We start from the raw sequence: 19,054 nt of genomic DNA on the forward strand, positions 1-19,054 counted from the left end.
TCATTTATTTTATAACTCAGCTGACCTTAGACGTCACCCTGGTGCCTGGAAGTGCTGCACTGGCGACCCCTGGTTTAGCCTAAACAGGAGTTTGATTGATTTGAAGTCTGTTCAGAGTGTAATGCAAAATCAAATGGACAGAGGGACAAAAAAAAAACAATTTGCATACAAGCCAAGGGCAGACCGATATCAAGTTGACTCAAGTATATGTGTAATTTTATAAGTTTAAAATTTGAGTGGACAGTTAAAAGAAGGAGAGAACACTTCAATAGATTTTAAACTTGCAAGGAGAACAGGGCGGCGACTAACTTCAGGTAAGCAGTTCGAACCAGTTCTAAATGTCTTCCCTTGAGACCTTTTCATTAAATCCCCTCAATTAAATAAGCAGATCTCAAGGACGTGGGAATCAAACAAAATCAACATGATTAGCCAATAGTGATGAACAATAATGCTCATTCATATCTAAAATATCAAACTGGCATCCTATATGCAATCTCCTTTGCAAGGATCAAATTCTAAAAACAGTATAACTGATCGGAACCTTATTGAACCAACTGTTAATATATTCCAAGATGATCATGTAAATCCAAAATATATGGCTCTGTCAGTAATATTTCATTTTTAATAGGCACAAAATACAAATGTCTTTAATTAAAAAAAAATCCCCATAACATGAACATGAAACTACTGCGTGTTTGTGGAATGAATGAGATGGCAGAGAGAATGAGAGGCACGACCAGATATGGAAAGGAATAAGGGTTAAAACTAATGCACACTGAACTTCAATATTGTCCCCCTATAGTGTGCAACATATAAATGCATTTAAGCAAAATTGTAATCCTGCAAAGTAATCCCTTTTTTCTTTTTACAAATTATACCTGTAAATTGATTGTTTTTTTTTTCTGTGACGTAATACAATTAAGGTGGCACGGTGGAGCAGTGTTTAGCGCGTGTGCGGCCCAGTTCTGAGGTCATGAGATTGAACCTCCTGTGTGGAGTTTGCATGTTCTTCCCGTGCTTGCATAGGTTTCCTCCGGGCACTCCGGTTTCCTCCCACATTCCAAAAACATGCATGTTAGGTTCTAAATTGTCCTTAGGTGTGAATGAGCGAGCGAATTGTCTGTCCCAGTGTGCCCTGCGTTTGGTTGGCAACCAGTTCAGGGTGTCCCCTGCCCACTACCCGAAAATAGCTGGGATCGGCTCCAGCACCCCTGTGACCCTATTGAGGATAAGCGGTGCAGATAATGGATGGATGGATGGAATACAATTATATATTTGTTGTATCCTAACACGGTTACATGTATTTCGTTACTCCCTAACCCTAAATATAACAAAGTCCAAAAATCGATTGACATTAAAATACACTTTCTTCAAAGAGTAGTCATTTTAAAGTGAACAAAATGCTAAACAATCATTCCTAGTGTATGATACCATACTGTATCAGGTTTATCTCAAAGGCCGTAGAAAACCTTCTCGAAGGCCTTTACTTTGAAATACTTTATGTGGTGTAGGCTGAGGGCCAAGAAAATCAATGGATGAAATCAATGGGGCTATATGTTGTTGATGGGTCCTGTATTTTTTTAAATCAAAGGAAACAGCCATGATGCTAATTTAGACAAGGTTTTGCTGCAAAAACTCTTCTAAACCTTTTAAAACGATGTTCATTATTGTATACTTCAATTGTTTTCTCTGTTCCGAGATTCTCTTTGTATTATTTCTAAATCAGAGCAGTGCTGATACTGTGGTTCAGGAGTATCTCCCCAGGTAGATGGATTGAGAATGCTTAGTTTGCTAGAATTAAAAGTGATAAGTGCAGTGTCGCAAAAAATGTCATTCAGATGCGGTGGACAGGTCAGTTGTCTCTCATCACACATAGTCACTGCTTGGCTGATGTAGCTGTAGTCCCGCTTGAACTCTCTTTCAAGCATGCTGTCCAGGTGAAAATAAAAATGTCACACGACTACTTTATTTAAAAGACTTATGTTGTACGAACCGTTCTCTGATGCCATTGAAGCTGTTTCCAATCATCACCACGTGTGGCAGACATTTGGGACTCCAGTTCTTCCACAGGAGGTTGTTGTACAGGGCTTTGCCACAATGCATGAGATAAAAGAGTGTCGGTCTGGAGGCAAGTCGCTTCCCCTCCTAAACGTCATAATGTGGCAAAATAAAGTAAAAAAATAAAACATTTCGTTATACACAAATTTAAATGGACAGGGTATTCTATTTAGTGCCTCCTAGTGGTAACAAAAAAACCTAATTTTCTAAAAATAGAGTACACATATACAGTTAGTTATGTTATTTTCGGAATGCATATCAGAAGATAAGGTTGAATTAATCAGAAATACACCTCATTGCTAAGGCGGTAAATTAATATTTTAGCTGAAAATGTATGTTTTTAAACGCAATTTCTGCAAAGGTGTATATAGGCGCATCTCCCGCAACCATTACTCCAGTGTTCTAATACAACATTGTATTTTCTAATTGCGTTAGAAGGCCAATGGATGATTAGAAAGCCTTTGTATGATTATGTTAGCACAGCTTAATACAGTTTAGCTGGTTATGTCCTTTCTTTGGGCTACTCGATTATCTCGAGCATTACATTCGGGGTGTGAATAAACTTACAGAATGGCCAGAAAAAGAGATATTAGGTGAGAAACTCAACAGATGATTTTGATTTAAAGAAATGAAGGTTATTCCATGTGGGCAACTGCCAACAAACTAAAGATCTCCTACAATGGTGTACAGTATTCTACTCCCTTCATAGAAGAGCACAAAAAGAATAGAAAAGTCGGAAGACCCGCTTCACAACCAAGCAAGGGAACAAGTACAGTAGAATCTCTAGTTTGAGAATTTTTCACCTTACAGGTCCTCAGCGAGCAGCTAGGTTAAACGATACCTGTAAATTACTAGTGTCAAAATCTACAGTGAAGAGGCAACTCTGAGATTCTGGCCTTCAAAGGGAAAATAAAGAGCCATATATAAGAGGTTAATATGGGCAAACGGACGCAGACGTTGGACAACTCATTTGATAAAAAGTGGGACTATTTCATGCAAAACACAAGATTCTCTGGATGACCCCAAACTTTTGAAAGATAAAATAATTCTCTGTTGCTATGGGTACCCATAAATAACAAAACAAAAAACTTACAAAAGGCAGGGGAAAAATATAAAAGGAAAGATTGTGCTCGTAGGACACACTGACACTCCATAATTTGTATTCCTCCTGGGAGGTTTCTGGACTCATTTTCAGTAGCATTACACAAAGCAGTGACATCTAGTGGTCCAGTAATACACACAGTCCCTTTAATCGCCTCGGTATAATAACCTCGTTGTCTGTGAGGACAGTCAGACCCAACTCTAGGAGTACATCTTTTTCTCCAGATGAAAAAGCAGGGTCATAAACAAGACATTCTTTTAATGGAATCTAGGAAAAGCATAGTAAGATTGGTTATTAATTGTTGACATTGACATTTTCAGTACTTGGCTGACAACTTCAAGCTATATTTTCACCTTATTTGCATCTAGCAGAAGGAGCAATACGGCGAGTTGGTATCGAGCAGACACGCATGAGGAAAAGGTGCCTAGGCCGTAACACACACACTCAAGTTGACATATTTCGGCATCCAAACTCTCGTGAAGCTGGCTTGGCAAGACCTTATTGCCTTTTTGATTGATTGATACTGCTGCCAGAATTTGATCTGCATACAAAAGTAGAGGTGACAATGAATCAAATGTTTAACAAGTAGAAATTATTTATTACAAGAATCTCACTTTTCCAATCAATCCAAAATCTTTCAGATTTCGTTTCTTCCCTGCAGAAGATAAAGAACATTAAGTAATCAATATTATCAAAGTAAACACAGGTTGTGTCTTACACTGTTTCTTTGATCCTTTGAAGAGTTTTGCCAATATCAACCGGTTCATCAGAGAGCGATGGAGAGTTTTTTAATGTTTTCATACTTCTGACGGCACCTTTTCGTCGACGTTGCACTTGCCATTCAAAGCTCATGTCGGATACCTTAATTAATTCTATTCGATTATGAATAGGGAAAGATTAAAAACCTGGTGATAATCTGGTCCATGAGGAACAGTGCTCTACACGTTAAGGGGTATTTTGTTCAAGCAGAGGTGAATTACGCCAACAAATTTTAAGTAAGGTTTCTGCAAAGCTCGCCAATTAACTAAAAGTGTGTCTAAAGCAAAAACCCTGAGCAAGCAGCGCCGCGGTTTTAGGATGTGTGTGACACGCCGGAATTGTTTTTGTGTTACACCACAAATCTCCTTACGGTGTAATGTGTACCATCTACTAACATTGATTGCCTCACTTTTTTAATGATCTGAAATATTTAAAAAAAAACTTAAAATTCACGAGTGTACCACCGATCAAGAATACATTTTAACGATTGATTATTTTATTTTAGTTCATATTTCATAATCAACAACGGAAGTGCTTTATCTTCCGGAAGTAATCAGAAGCGTTCCAGTTACGCCAGAAAGCTAGCATTAGCTCACAAATCTTATTTTCTGCCCCAATCAGGAAATTATAACGTAGCGTTGAAGAGATAGGTAATGTACATTTTTAGTTAAAACTGAATATTTATCATCGTTGTTGCACGGATATATTAAGAACATCGATGCTAAGTATATTTCGTTTTGTCTCTGTTACGATGTAATGTTATTGCAGTATATGTAAACATAGTGTTATGTACGAGGGGGATATGGCTTTGGTATATACATAGAGTAGATAATGTTTACTATTAAGTCAAATCATTAAGACGAGTACCACTGTGGATTAAAACGACGGAATTTGTGTACATTTTGTGTTCAAAGGAATATTTGTTTCGAAGAATTGGAAAGATATTTTCAAGAATGTCAATGTCACACCTGTATGGACGGAGGGAAGCAGAAGAGGATGGCGTAGAGATTGAAAGTTTTGAGATCACAGATTGGGATTTGGCCAATGAGTTCAATCCAGACCGCCGGAGACGCAGACAGACAAAAGAACAAATGACTTATGGCATCTGGGCAGAACAGGACTCTGACGAGGACGATAAACCGAGTTTTGGAGGCAAGAGGTAAGTTGTGGTTTTGATGTGACATTACGTAAAACCACCATAATCGCCTCAAGAGAGCCAAAACATTTTAAAGTGTGTTATATTCCATCCATCCATTATCTGCACCGTTTATCCTCAGTAGGGTAGCGGGGGTGCTGGAGCCCATCCCAACTGGCTTCAGGCAGTGGGCAGGGGACACCCTGAACTGGTTGGTGTGTTGTATTGATCTTAATTTTAAAAATGTATTTCAAGACCTAAGGACTACACTGCTCCAGTGAACTTTGTGAGTGCGGGATTAAGAAAAACTGCATCTGAGGAGAAACGGCAAGAAAAAGAAGGTTCTAACGATTCTGAGGATGATGCACCTTCTGCACCTCCACCTGTTCTAGTACGATCAAATCAAAAGCTTCAAAAGGTACATTTTATGGACTGGTTGGTCTCCTTTGCAATGTTTATTCTAATGGGTTTAAATTGTATAGTGATTTCCATCCAAAAATACAACTTGCTCAACTAAAAAAATGCATACTTTTATATTCTGTATTATTTTGGGACAGTGTAGAATAGTTTAATCATGCATTTGAGGCTCTTTCAAATTCACATTTACATAAAGTAGCTGTGCACGTATTCCCAAGTTTTTTCAACCTCCTAAGACCGAGCGTTCACATGCTTTGACAAAAATGCACATTAAACAAGAAGCTATTCAGTTCTACTCAAGGGGGCTCAAATTTGCTTTTTCAGAAGGATGCGGGTCCCGAATTAACAACGGTTGTGAGTCTATGTATAGAAATAGTTGTGGATGATTTTTGTATTCAAACTTTTTTTGTCTAGGGCAATTTCAGTGGAAATCAGTCTCAAAGATTTGCAGGGGGTATACAGCATGGACAAGGAATTGGCTCCTGGGAGAAACACACCAAGGGAATTGGTCAAAAACTTTTACAGAAAATGGGCTATCAACTAGGCAGAGGCTTGGGCAAGAATGCACAGGGTGAGCTGAATTATTTTTTCCTTTTTAGCACTATGTTGTATAATGTCAATCTATTAACCATTTATAATTTTGGGAAGATTCCAGTGCACATTTTCTAACAAATGCCCTTTTTAACGCTTTAGGTATTATCAATCCAATTGAGGCAAAGGTTCGCAAAGGAAAAGGTGCAGTGGGTGCTTATGGTAATGAACGAACACAACAGAGTATTCAAGATTTTCCAGTGGTTGACTCAGATGAGGAGGAAGAAAAGGTAACATAAAATAAATTCAGGTCGCCATTTCTAGTGCAAATTTCAAAGATTCTTGCATCATCATTACATTTGAAACCATCACTCTTTAGGAGTTCCAGAAGGAATTGGGTCAGTGGCGTAAAGATCCTGGCACCAGTGGACCAAGAAAGAAACCCAAGTACTCCTATAAAACTGTTGAGGAACTGAAAGCTCATGGGAAACTTAACGGGCGCAGTATGGTAGGAACATCCGGTGGAGAGCTGGCTCAAGTGAAGGTAACCAAATACACCTTTTTTAGTAGGAATGACTGTAACGGCAACAATGTTTTGTGGCACATGGGTCAAACTCAGGGCCTGTGGGTCAAATGTGACCCACCACATCATTTCATGTGGCGTGTGAGAGCTTAAAATGTCTTGACTGTCTAAAAATATACATTTCCCACAATGCCTGTCGACTGCAATATACACAAAAAGACGGTTCAGCAAAACTACACGCCAGTATTTCCATATCAGTGCTAACGAGTGGAATGAAGAAATAAATGATCCCAAAAATTTCCAAGCAATTTTTGCTTTTGGTTATACCGTGATACATCTACATACAAGGTTAATTTGTTCCTGTATCATGTTTGTTTCTAGAATTGCTTGTATCTTGAGCTTTTTCTCAATAGAAAATAACTGAACACCAACAAACGAGTTTCTGGCCTCCCAAAAGAATCCATGTTACCCTAAATAGTTATAAAACACATCTTACTGATCACTAAAACACATTCGAATAGTAATTTAACTTCCAAATATAGCAGTAAGATGATAATAAAAACGATTTTTAAGCACCTGTCTTTGGTCTGAAAATTCTTGTAACTTGGAATTTCTCTCGTACTGTATGTCAAGCAAAACCTTTGCCCGAATGATATCTTGTATCTTGAGTATCTGGTATGTAGAGGTATGAATGTATTTCATTAATAGCATACTATACATGTGTAGTGACAATTTTCTTTCAATGCAACTGTAATGTCTGTAAGATGAATGATTAATACATTCAAGTCAGGTCAATTTATATTTATTTGTATAGCCCTTTATCAGAAGAAGTCTCAAAAGGCTGAATAGATTAGTATATTATATATACATACATATGTGTGTGTCTTGTGTCTGTGTCTGAAACTCATGACAAAAAGTTACCGGACACCAGGGCAGACAACTCTGAAAAGTTGCCTGCCCCATTTTTCACAACTTGAAATGCAATAAGACGACCAATCGCAAAAAAACCATTGTTGCAAAGTATTAAGGATTGATATTCAGAATATATAACAGAACAACACATTAAATTAAGTTTATTATAAATGTACTTATGACATTCATTGCATGAATATGACCTCACTTTTTTCCTCCTGCCATCAGTATGTACCTGTATTTACTCATCTTCATTCATGCAATGTTTGCGTTGTGTGGTCTGCTACAAGCCACATGAACTCCTCTTTCCACGTTGCTTTTACTGTACGTTTACGTTTTGTAGCGTCATAAATTTTGTTAGCTTCTTTCGAATCCTTCTTCTGGGGCTGAGGTTTTGGCTTGATTCCTAACCACTTATCCATTTTTTCTTGTGTTGTCTGTGCGTCTACTTTGGAAAATTATATGCAAATGCGCGACCTTATAACGCTCGGAAAGTCCGGAAGCACAAAGTTATCCGATGCAGGCTTTTGATTGTTTGTTAAGTATGCAAATTGCCAAACGAACCGAAAATCTGAAATTTCCAAACCGAACGAAGATTTCGAAATCGGAATAAAGCAAACGTTTGATTTGGGGGAAAGAAAAAGTAATTTTTTTTTTTTTTTTTTTTTTTTTTAGTAGTCTGCCACCCGTGCAGAGATGTTGTGTAAGTAGTACGCCCGACGTCAAAGATGCACGCCCCGGGCTTCCGGGCAGACTACTAATTTAGCTATAATAACTTACTATCAAAAAGAACAAATTTAATGCAGCGCATCCTGTGTAGAATGATGCTCCACATTACTACTCTATCGGGGTTCCTACAGCTTCAGGCAAGTTTTAAATTTAATACTTTTCAAGACTTTTCTAATGCCTTTTGAAATCAAATTTAACACCAAGTCGACAAAAAAAATTGAAACAAATAGAACACAAATGTTTCTTGCACACGTGCATTGTACACATTACCATGAACAACTTTTATCTAAGGAGAAAAACATTTGTCGGACAGCCACTTCCTTTTAAATCGACCCTTTCCCAATGTCCAAAATAAACATCTCTTTCCGAAGTCGCTATGTGTATTGTGGGTACACCAAATACATGCGTTTGCTCTGGCCCGACTGAAACCACACCACCGTTTTGATAGTTCTGTTATTGTGGTCACGCAATGTTGCCATAAAAGTAAAAAAAGACAATTGCTAAATGTTACCAAATCTTTTTAGATCAAACAAATATAAATCTTATAATGTGTTCACATTTTTAAGACTCTATAAAATGGGATTTAAGACATTTTAATACCAATTAAGGCCTTATTTTTAGAATAATGAATTCAATGCCGTTTAAATACTTTTCAATTATCTCTGTCTATTGTAGGATACCTCCTAAAGTTTAAAGATATCTTCTCCCTTTCTTTTGATACTAAAAGCAGCCATCCTCAGGCCTGAGCAACAAAACATAAATAATATCCCCAAGTGTAATTCAAAATATGTACTGACAAAAATCAGAAAGCACTTAATAAAAACAGGTACTTTAAGAGTTACTTTAAATGTAGGAGTAGTAACATTAGTTTTACATAACAAGTAGATTTATTTGTAACTTCAGAACCTTTGAGGACAGCCATTACACTGACCTCAGTAAAAATGAGTTTGACGCCCCTGTTCAATGGGGTAGCTACTTCTAAATAATGTACTTGAATAACCAGAATCTTCAGCGATTCTCCTACTTACCCTTAGTTCTATCTTTGGAATATTTCTTCCCGTGTGTAGGTCATTGATATGACTGGAAGAGAGCAACGGGTATATTCCAGCTACAGTCAGATGTCCAACAAGCACAACATGCCAGAAGACACCCCATTAAGCACGTCGGTGCGAAATCAAAAGGGGTCGGGCTTTGCACTCCCCGAGCTTGAACATAACCTTCAACTTTTGATTGACCTTACAGAGCAAGACATATTACAGGTACAGGACAACAAAATCATTTTGGACAAGTTTTTTTTTTGTTTGTAAGTCTTGAGCATTCTTGTTCTCCACTGCTTGCCAACATATGTTGTGTTGTCTCACAACTTATTGTTCAGTCAGCCCGACGCCTGCAGTATGAAAAAGACGTTGTTTTGTCCCTGAGCCACGAGTCTCGGGAACTTCAGACCAGGTTGGAAGAAGAACAAGATGCCATTCGTAGAATGGAAGCAGTGCTGGCTTTGGTGGACCGTTTTCCTTCTGGAGAGACAGCACCAGGCGAGGGACCCACTTTGCAGGTAACATTAAACTACTTAGCACCGATATATGTGTTGAAATTAACCACTCCAGTTTTAGACATTAATTCATATTGACCATAAATCCAGTAGGATTTTGAAGTCAGCAGATAATTGTTACTAGAAAAACAATTTTGTTTAACAACATAATAAATTGGGAAAAAATGATCTGGTAATGTGGCAATAAATGTAGATATTTACAGTTAAAGGATACGTGGTGGTCACTTATTTTAAGTGCATAAAAAAATGTTTTTATTCCAAATACCATAGAGAAAGGATATTATTATGGAAAATGTGTTCCAAAGTGGATTTTTTTTCCCTGCAATTTTATAAAACTCATAATTCACTATTGTATCTTATTTCACAACTCCAAATGTTTTAAAAAGGGATTTAAAGGTGGGGTGCATAGTTGTATGTGTCCTTAAAAAATACAAATCTATATGTTCTCTATTAGGTGTGTGTTAACAATGCCCAAATGAGTTCACAAAGCCTTTGTATACCACTGCCTATCTAGTTGTATCTTACTTTCACCCTCTGTGTTGCTACGAAGCGCATTATGCTGGAGGAAAGGAGGTGGCAGGGTTGGGGGGACGGACAGAGTGATATCACGCACGTGGTCGTGGTTTTCTTTTATTCCAGGATGAAAATGGTGAAAGTAAGAAAAGGACTGTCCAAATGACAACCCAAACCTTTAATTAGTTTTTCCTCAAATGTTGTTTTAAGTTGTTTCGTAACAATGCTAATAGTATGGAGGTATCTGAAATGTGTTTGAGTAAAATTGCCTTGCCTCAAAAACATGAAAATATTGAAAATATGTTCTTCATTGTACTTTGTTCAGGAGTGTGCTCTCATCTTTGAGACCTTACAGACTGAATACTATGAAGAATACAAGACCTTGGGTTTGGCTGACCTAGCCGTAGCTACAGTTCATCCTTTACTTAAAGAAAAACTTGCTTCTTGGAATCCATTGAAGGCACATTTCTCCTTTCACTTGTTATTATGTAGCTGTGATTTGGCGCTCTCTGATTTTTTTCTTTTGTTTCAGGATCCCTCTTTTTGTTTTGAGGAGATTGGTAAGTGGAAGGTAATTCTCGAGTCAAAAAACCTTATCAGCGGTGGACAAGATTCAAACATGGATCCTTACCACAGGTAAAAACAAACATATGGAATAATTAAATGATTTTCACTTTATGAACCTTTTTTTCCTTTCTGTATTTGTTATTCCAGGCTACTGTGGGAAGTGTGGATCCCGGGGATGCAGTCCTGCGTGTTTGGCTGGCAGCCACGTAATGTCGGACCAATGGTAGACTGCGTTGAATTTTGGATTCCTCTTCTCCCACCATGGATCACAGATTACCTCCTCGAGCAGCTCATTTTACCCCGGTTGCAACGAGAGGCGAGGCATTCTCATACTTTGCTCAGTGAAAAATTTGATAGTCATATCAAATATTAGATAGCTCAAATGTATAAGATAACATCAAAACCCTGTTTTGCTACGAACAGGTGAATGCGTGGAACCCCTTGACCGACGTGGTGCCAATCCACTCATGGATTCACCCTTGGCTGCCTCTGCTTCAAACACGTCTGGAGCCTTTATATGAGCCCATCAGGAACAAGCTAGCTGATGGTTTGCAGCGGTGGCACCCCAGCGATGATTCAGGCCTGCTCACTCTAACCCCCTGGAAAGATGTTTTTAGCCCAGGAGCTTGGGAAGCTTTCATGGTTAAAAACATCATACCCAAACTAGGTAATCTACGTCATCCTCTTAACCCTCGTGACATGTGTTTTTATTGGTGACAACAATGCATGTAAGTGGACCTGACCTTAAACTGATAACTCAGCTATTTATGAATGTTATTTTACTTCCAACCACTCAAAATGTTCAGTGGCATCAGACCTATCCATTCACATATATTTCAGTCTTTCCCCATACCATATAAAAACCAGGGTCCCAAACTTGTACTTAAAAACAAAGGTCTTCTCGTTCACTATTGGTTAATTGGTGAATATAATTGTTTTTGTTCGCTGAGCAGAGGAGGGCTGAGTTGTGGGGGGTGAACTGCTGCAGCAACAATTGAGCAAAGGAACAATTCAAGAGAATTGGAATACGGAGAACAAAAGGGACATTTTTAAAAATGACCCAAATCAGAAAAATGATTCTTATTTGGACTCATTTTAATTATATTAATGGCTATATTAATGGGATTTTGTGTTGCTTGGTGTCGAAGTTGCTAAATAAAAAAAAAAAGTTTAAATTAACTAAAAGTTCACTGCAAAAATTATAGCTTTGGATTAGTCAAAAGGTTGTGTCAAATTTTTTTCAATACATTTTGTCAATAGAAGTTTCCCCCAAAACATCACACAATGCAGGTCAGTGTACATTATTGGGAGGTGAACTTGAGGAGAGAAAACGCAGTCATTTATGAATAGTTTTTGACTTCCAACCACTCTAAATGTTCAGAGGCAACAGGCCTTCTGGTATATATGTGTGCAATACCAGCAATCACCCTCAAACGTTTTGGAGCTACAGTCTGAATGTAATTCTGCAGTCAGTGATTTGCAGGCAAACTTGTTATTCGGGCTTGGGCGCCACCAGCTGGTGTAGTAGTGTGAACACTGGACAAAAAATGTTTGCATGTAATTGACTCCACGGCACTGGAGAGAAAAATACCGAAATGCATTGAAATACACCAGGTTAAAGATCATGAATTATAATGGATAGAATAGAATAGAATTTACTTTTATTGTAATTCTTTGTAACCATGCACACAGAACGAAATGTCGATTCACCTGACCCGTACAGTTGAACTGTAGCGAGCCGATGCAGCCGCAGCCAAACAGGGCGCCGCCATTTTAGACCTAACTGCTGTGTTGGGAGTCATTAGGTGACCAAACCCCCCAATTCCAACCCTTAATGCCGAGCCCCAAGCAGGGAAGCAATGAGTACCAATGTTGGAAGTCTTAGGTATGACTCAGCTGAGGCTTGAACAAGCGATGTCTACACGTCCAAATAATATATATAGCATGTTTTGCGTAAACTGTGGTTTTATCCCCTATGCAATAATAAATCACAGCACAGTGCCATTTTGGACATTTGCATGTTGAGGTCCCAAGTGTTTACTTTTCAATGCTCTCTCTTTGAGTGAAAATACAAAAAAAAAGTCAAATGTACATTCCGGTAATATGTACCTGCATGCCAAGTGTTTACCGTGAATTCTGTCCTACGGAGCGCATCTGATTAAAAGCCGCATGCACAGATTTAAAAACGAATCAAAAAATGTGATGGATTAATCAGCCATTTTAAAAAAATTGAAATGTAATACATTGTGGTTAAGTCTCCTATCGAGTCAAAACACTGTCGGGACATAAGACGGAAAACACCCAATTAGATAGATAGATAGATAGATAGATAGATAGATAGATAGATAGATACTTTATTCATCCCCGAAGGGAAATTCACAATTTCAAATTCCTTTATTTGTCAATTGCTCCCACACTAAAACATTTAATAATTCGACACTACTTCAAAGGATCCCAAGCATTTATGTGTGATTTTTATCACACTCCTGTGTATATGGTTTTGCAAATTTAGTGAATATTGACGGACAGTGGGAATCTTGTTCATCCATTCTTGCGTGTTACTAATTATTTTGCAAGGCATTTGGCTACCAAAGAGAGTCCTAGTTACTCGCGTTGTTTACCCGCACTTCTTTGAATTTCTTCACTTTGACATTCAGAGCACTTGGCAGAAATCACAAGGCTTTTATTTTTAAATGAACCCCTAATGTGCCACATATCATTGGAAATCTTAAACTCATGGGATTCAAGATATGATGACCATTTTCAAAATATACTTATCACAAACATATCACGATCAGCCTGAAACAAGATACCCGAAAACTATAAAGCCGGTATAGCTCACCAATAACGTTCTCTGATACTCAGCTGATAACACGATTCTCCACAAACATCTCATCTCGTTAATTTCACGACAGTCTAGTGTATCTAACCGTGTAAAATAAATAATACAAAACACACGATAATGCAAATACACACAAAAAATATCTGCCTATAAGCATCCCTGCATCGATTTGGTGATCCTTGTTGGAATCAGTCGGTTTCGCCCCATAAGTCCTTTCAAAAAGTAAAGAGACTCGTAGGATGATTTCTAATATGGCTGTTAGCCTCTGACCTTTGGATTGACTCCACTTTCAACCAATTGCAAGCTTTATGTCACGGTCCTTAGCATGCTATAGTCCAAGAAAGCCTGTATTGCTAAACCGCTTTTGACATACTTTGACTTGAAAAATTATTCAGCCAGTAGTGTCTGATTCAAATGTTGTTAGACACATTGGTTAGCCAATGAAACTCCCAACATAAATTAATGCATATTTACGGTGTGTATTTAAATCCGAGCCGAAAACACGTGTGTAATGCAATTCAAGATCAATTTTTTACGCGTGATTATCATGTGCAAGTGTGGACAATAAGTGAGTGACTTCTGGAAAGAGAAGTCAAACATTTGCAACTCTTTGACAATGTCTGAAATTGGCCATAGTACAATACACTGTACAGTGGTTGCAGAGGTTTTAGAGCTGTAAATTGGTAGTCTTACAATGGCCACTTTTGAAAAAGTTTTTACATACCTTTAGAAACATTTGTAAAATGCACTCTTTAGTTTTTCAGATTAGAATCAAATTTGACCTGGGACCAGGTAAGGCTTCATGCTATTGTCCCGGCTGTTTTCCAGCTAAGATCCCCTTGTTACACTCTTCTGCAGGCATATGTGATTAAAAAAAATCAGGGGACGATAAAAACCTTCTATTTCTTTGTGTTCTAACTTGGATTACTCAATGTTAGTAGCACCTGCAGTGATTATTATTTTAGTTTGGGACAAAACTTCAGAGTTACCTTTCAAGAGACCAAAACCGTCCATATTCTCCTAGCGGTTCAAGAACATCACTCTAATTACTTTGTGTACGTCTTGGATTGGGATTTTAGGCGGATTTACAGGTTTGTAAGGTGTTAAACTGTTGCATTCCCCTGGTCCGCACCAGTACTAAGTCAGCTGCTCGGTGCAGACCAAGGCGAAGTTCCGGAGACCTGTCGATGCAGGGCCCCGCCGTGCACCGCAACTAGGGATGTCCACGGAAAGGACCCGGTGCATGTTCAAAATTGCCACAGACACCCTTGCGACCATCCGCCTCGTGAAAAAAAAAAAAAAACTATCCGCTCTGTATTCAAAGCCACTGTGTTTAAAATGTAGGAAATAAGTGGTGGATAATGGTCCAGCAATTTTTATTTCCTATCATTGTTTTTATTTTTACATTGTATTTGTATTGTGTAATGTATATTTGTCTCCACAGCTCTGTGTCTGGAAGAGCTGGTTATCAATCCTCACCAGCAGCAAATGGAGCCCTTCGGTTGGGTAATGAAATGGGAGGGAATGGTGTCTACATCTAGTATGGTCTCCCTGCTGCATAAATACTTCTTTCCAAAATGGATACATGTACGTAACTGTCTGTACTATTGAGAGAGTGGCACTCTAGTGTTTCTCAACCTTTTGTGATCCGAGGCACATTTTCTTTCTTTTGAAAATAACTCAAGGCATACCGCCTGAGTAAAAATCATTATAGTAATGTATAGCTCCTGTTTTAAAGTTTAAATTGTCAAGATAAGCTATAATTTAACCTAATAATATTTGCTGTATTTTCAGGACTATACGGAGCCCCTAAAAAACCAAATTGGCCAGAAATTTGAAAGTTCGCTCGGTGCAACTTATTTACAGCATAATACGATGGATAGGTTTGGAAATGTATACAGTATTTCTAAAGTTTTTATGGTATACCACAGTATTTATGCAATGTTTAAGCAATCACAAAAAAATCGCTGACCAAAATCGCAAAAGGTTCTTTGCAACAGTAATCGAACCCGGGTCTCGGCTGTGAAAGCGCCCACACTTAACTCCTAGACAACCAGGTGATGTACGAAAAGGCATTAGGTTTGATCTCATCAACACAATATTTGTATTCACGGTGCCAAAAATGAATGTTAGAGAATGGATTAAACAGAGAGTCGTCCTAAAAAGATATTAATAAAGCCAAAGACCGATTCATTGTCAGATGCACCAAAAAGATGTTTCCCTATCGTGCTTTTTGTGATTATTTTTCTCTCAGGAAAACTTTGTTTCCTCCGTTCTATAACATTAGTTTTAGGCACTGTTAGTAAAAATAGTGTGATAATGAGATAAAATCTAATGACTTTTCCTAAGCTATCTGTAACACTAGTCGTATAGTGCTTAGGTATTTGGCGCTGACACCCCGCGACCCAGGTTTAATACCCGTTGCATACAATGATTTGTGATTTTGGTCAGCGACATTTTTGACCGATGATCAACCATTGCACCAATATCTACCCTAGGTTATACACAAATAAATAGCTCTTATTGTAGTTTTATATCCATGCGCCTTATAGTCTAGTGTGACGGTATACAGTATACGAAAAAAACACTTTTTGTGGGTATGCCTTATAATGTGGAAAACGTTTTTCATAAAAGAAGAAAAGTACAGCGTTCCCTTTACATACACTCTATGACAAATGTAAGAAACCAGGTGTCTTCAGAGAAACAGTCAAAACGAGATTGGTCTAACAAAAAACAAATGTTTTTTTTTTTAATTTCCGTACAAAAACCGTTATATGGTGTGCACAATTTCAAATGATCAAGAAAAGTTTAAAATGCGGGTGAAACCTATAAATTGACAGGTATGGGTGTGGCACACTGGTTGAGGAACACAGCTATGACCAATGCATTTCTTTTAACTTTGTTGTTTATGATTACAATAGGTCCTGTGTACCTGGTTGAGCAGAAATCCCATTTACCAAGAATTAACCAACTGGTTCTGTGGTTGGAAAAACATGTTTAGTGATGTGTTGTTGTCACAAACACTCATAAAAGATAAGTTCAATGAAGGGATCGCGTTAATGAACAACGCAGTAACTTCAAGCATTGGTGAGTTTGCTGAAATATTTAGGAATAACTTCAACATTGCATTTAACTCATTCAATGCCAGATGTCGCTCTTATAAGGGATATTTTGACTTATTTATGAAGGCCTACTGGAAATGTAGATCTGTAGCTATATAGGCATAGTACATATCAAGAGAAGGCTTTAACCCTCATCTTTCATTGGAAAAAAGTAGGTTTATAGCCTTTACTATTATTTAGTACTCGTTTCCAGGAAAACTTTTAATAATTTTTTTTTCACTAAAACATGTTTTTCTCAAAGGTTTCAAGCAGAACCTTCAATTTGGTGCTTTTTTTTTTTTGCATTTATGATGCCTCCAATTTATAAACAATGTTTTTTATAAACACAAGAGCACTTTGCTTGTAAAATAACAATTAATTGCAAAGAACACTGAATTTATGCATGAACTTTGCAAGAATTTTTTAGTGCCCGATGTTTCTGGTGACGCAATCACATGATTTCAGTCACTCGGGGGCTACCCATGCACTCTCAATCGCTGGATAGAGGAAGCAACACAAGGAAATGGGGGGCGTCCTCAATGTGTTGACATAGATCTTATCAAAGTAATTTCTGCCATCTAATGGTGATCTATCATACTGAAAGCATCCCCAGAGGCTTGATACTTACTGGTGAGCTGCACCGAACCCTCTATAATATTTTTTATTTTTTAAATAAAACAAATAAAAACATTTTTTACTTTTTGGCACTTAAGGATTATGTTTTTGAAAACATATCTATTAAGGCAATGAGTGAGTTAATAAGATTTCAAAATGAATGAGAATCTTTTGTCACTCAAAATAAGTTAACTTGTTCTCAATGTGTACCCAAAGGTGGCTACATGCAACCAGGCGCTCGAGAAAGCATCGCATATCTCACTCAGACAGAAAGAAGGAAGGACATCCAATATGAAGCCATGCAAGAGCGCAGAGATGCCGAGAGTGTGGCCCTCAGGCATGCCAACAACGGCAGTTTAGATCCAGATTTAAAATCTATGGTCCAGGCTAGGGCAAAGGAGAACAGCATTGTGTTTGCTCCCTTACCTGGTCAACGACACGAAGAAAAGCAGCTGTACACATTCGGGCATATTGTCATTTTCATCGACAAGAATATGATTTATGTGAAAGGAGAGAAGACGTGGGTTCCAACATCTTTGCAGAGTGTGCTAGATATGGCAAAGTGATCTTGACAATTGGACATTTTGGTTGTAATGCAAAAATATTATTTTATGTTGTGTAATTCCATTGAAATCTATTACAAGGTTTTTCTAAAGCTGCTGTGCCGAATTTGGAAATTTGTTTCTTCCTGCTGCCATCTCCTGACTAAAAGTCATGAGCACGTTCACAGACGGCTATTTCATGATGCGCGTGAAAGGACGTTCACTTTTTGGATGCGCTCGAATTATCTCTTCTTTTTTTGGGGTTCGAGTTGGCGTTTGGACTGTACTAGAAGAAGGCCTTTTCTTTCTCCATTTTCATGCAACACGGACAAATAGAAGTTTTTAAAAAAAAAAAAATGCAGGGATGACCATAGCGTCACTCTCCGGCCCCTGTTACTTGAACCTAATGCTTAGAAGTAAGATGTAGGCAGAGTGGAAAATAAAGCATAAGGCATGTTTCAAACTTATGGGCTGTGGACCAAATGTGGCCCGCCACATTGTTTTATGTGCTCCGCAAGACAATGCTGAGAAAAGCACAAGCGAAAAATTGGCTGTATCGTGTCAAAGAATGGCTTGCTGTCTTAAATATGTCCACTGGAAGTCGTGAAAGCCAGGCGCCACGAGCAGGGCACCCACTGAGTTTCCTTTCAAAAGTTTAAAGAATCTTTAGTTCCTTTGGATAATAGATAAAATTATAACAGCAGTGTCTGAAACTCATGACATAAAGTTACCGGATACTAGGGCAGACAACTCTGAAAAGTTGGCTGCCCCATTTTTCCCAACTTGAACCACAATAAGACGACTAATCGCAAAAAATAAAACATTGTTGCAAAGTATTACGGATTGATAATCAGAATATATAACAGAACAATACTTTAAAATTACGTTTATTATAAATCTACCTAACACATTCATTGCATGTATATGACATGATTGTTTTCCATCTGCCATCAGTATGTACCTGTATTTACCCATCTTCATTCATGCAATGTTTGCGTTGCGTGGTCTGCTACAAGCTACGTGGAACTCCTCTTTCCACGATGCTTTTACTGTTCGTTTACGTTTTGTAGCGTCATAGATTTTGTTAGCTTCTTTCGAATCGTTCTTTTGGGGCTGAGGTTTTGGCTTGATTCCTAACCACTTATCGATTTTTCTT

General features: G+C 38.0%; 2 protein-coding genes across 2 annotated transcripts; one reads left to right on the top strand and one right to left on the bottom strand.

The window, feature by feature from the left end:
• Nucleotides 1-189: 189 nt before the first annotated feature.
• srrd (SRR1 domain containing) lies at nucleotides 190-4,247 on the bottom strand. The gene is made up of 6 exons (XM_088335959.1): nucleotides 3,879-4,247; nucleotides 3,775-3,815; nucleotides 3,514-3,701; nucleotides 3,329-3,427; nucleotides 1,994-2,145; nucleotides 190-1,929 (listed from the first exon to the last, which is right to left on the bottom strand). The coding sequence occupies exons 1-6, from the start codon at nucleotides 4,010-4,012 to the stop codon at nucleotides 1,677-1,679; spliced, it is 867 nt and encodes a 288-aa protein (XP_088192085.1). The 5' UTR covers nucleotides 4,013-4,247; the 3' UTR covers nucleotides 190-1,676.
• Nucleotides 4,248-4,409: 162 nt separating this feature from the next.
• On the top strand, nucleotides 4,410-18,365 carry tfip11 (tuftelin interacting protein 11). Its single transcript, XM_088335960.1, has 15 exons — nucleotides 4,410-4,569; nucleotides 4,834-5,078; nucleotides 5,310-5,472; nucleotides 5,886-6,042; nucleotides 6,165-6,292; nucleotides 6,382-6,546; nucleotides 9,234-9,425; nucleotides 9,542-9,721; nucleotides 10,557-10,691; nucleotides 10,764-10,867; nucleotides 10,946-11,114; nucleotides 11,222-11,465; nucleotides 15,085-15,227; nucleotides 16,562-16,727; nucleotides 17,573-18,365. Exons 2-15 carry the CDS (start codon nucleotides 4,873-4,875, stop codon nucleotides 17,920-17,922), a joined length of 2,502 nt encoding a protein of 833 aa, XP_088192086.1. The 5' UTR covers nucleotides 4,410-4,569; nucleotides 4,834-4,872; the 3' UTR covers nucleotides 17,923-18,365.
• Nucleotides 18,366-19,054: the final 689 nt, after the last annotated feature.

The sequence above is a fragment of the Urocampus carinirostris genome, chromosome 5 (assembly GCF_059441175.1).
Source record: "Urocampus carinirostris isolate Australia breed hairy pipefish chromosome 5, RoL_Ucar_1.0, whole genome shotgun sequence".
Taxonomy (NCBI): domain Eukaryota; kingdom Metazoa; phylum Chordata; class Actinopteri; order Syngnathiformes; family Syngnathidae; genus Urocampus; species Urocampus carinirostris.

Excerpts from the sequence above, each read along its gene's own strand:
- tfip11 (XM_088335960.1), top strand. The coding sequence starts at position 4,873 with ATGTCAATGTCACACCTGTATGGACGGAGGGAAGCAGAAGAGGATGGC. Across the intron at positions 5,079-5,309 it reads CCGAGTTTTGGAGGCAAGAG|ACCTAAGGACTACACTGCTC; the intron begins GTAAGTTGTGGT and ends ATGTATTTCAAG. Across the intron at positions 11,115-11,221 it reads TACCCCGGTTGCAACGAGAG|GTGAATGCGTGGAACCCCTT; the intron begins GCGAGGCATTCT and ends TGCTACGAACAG.
- srrd (XM_088335959.1), bottom strand. The coding sequence starts at position 4,012 with ATGAGCTTTGAATGGCAAGTGCAACGTCGACGAAAAGGTGCCGTCAGA. Across the intron at positions 3,702-3,774 it reads ATTTTGGATTGATTGGAAAA|ATCAAATTCTGGCAGCAGTA; the intron begins GTGAGATTCTTG and ends TTTTGTATGCAG. Across the intron at positions 3,428-3,513 it reads TTCTGCTAGATGCAAATAAG|ATTCCATTAAAAGAATGTCT; the intron begins GTGAAAATATAG and ends TGCTTTTCCTAG.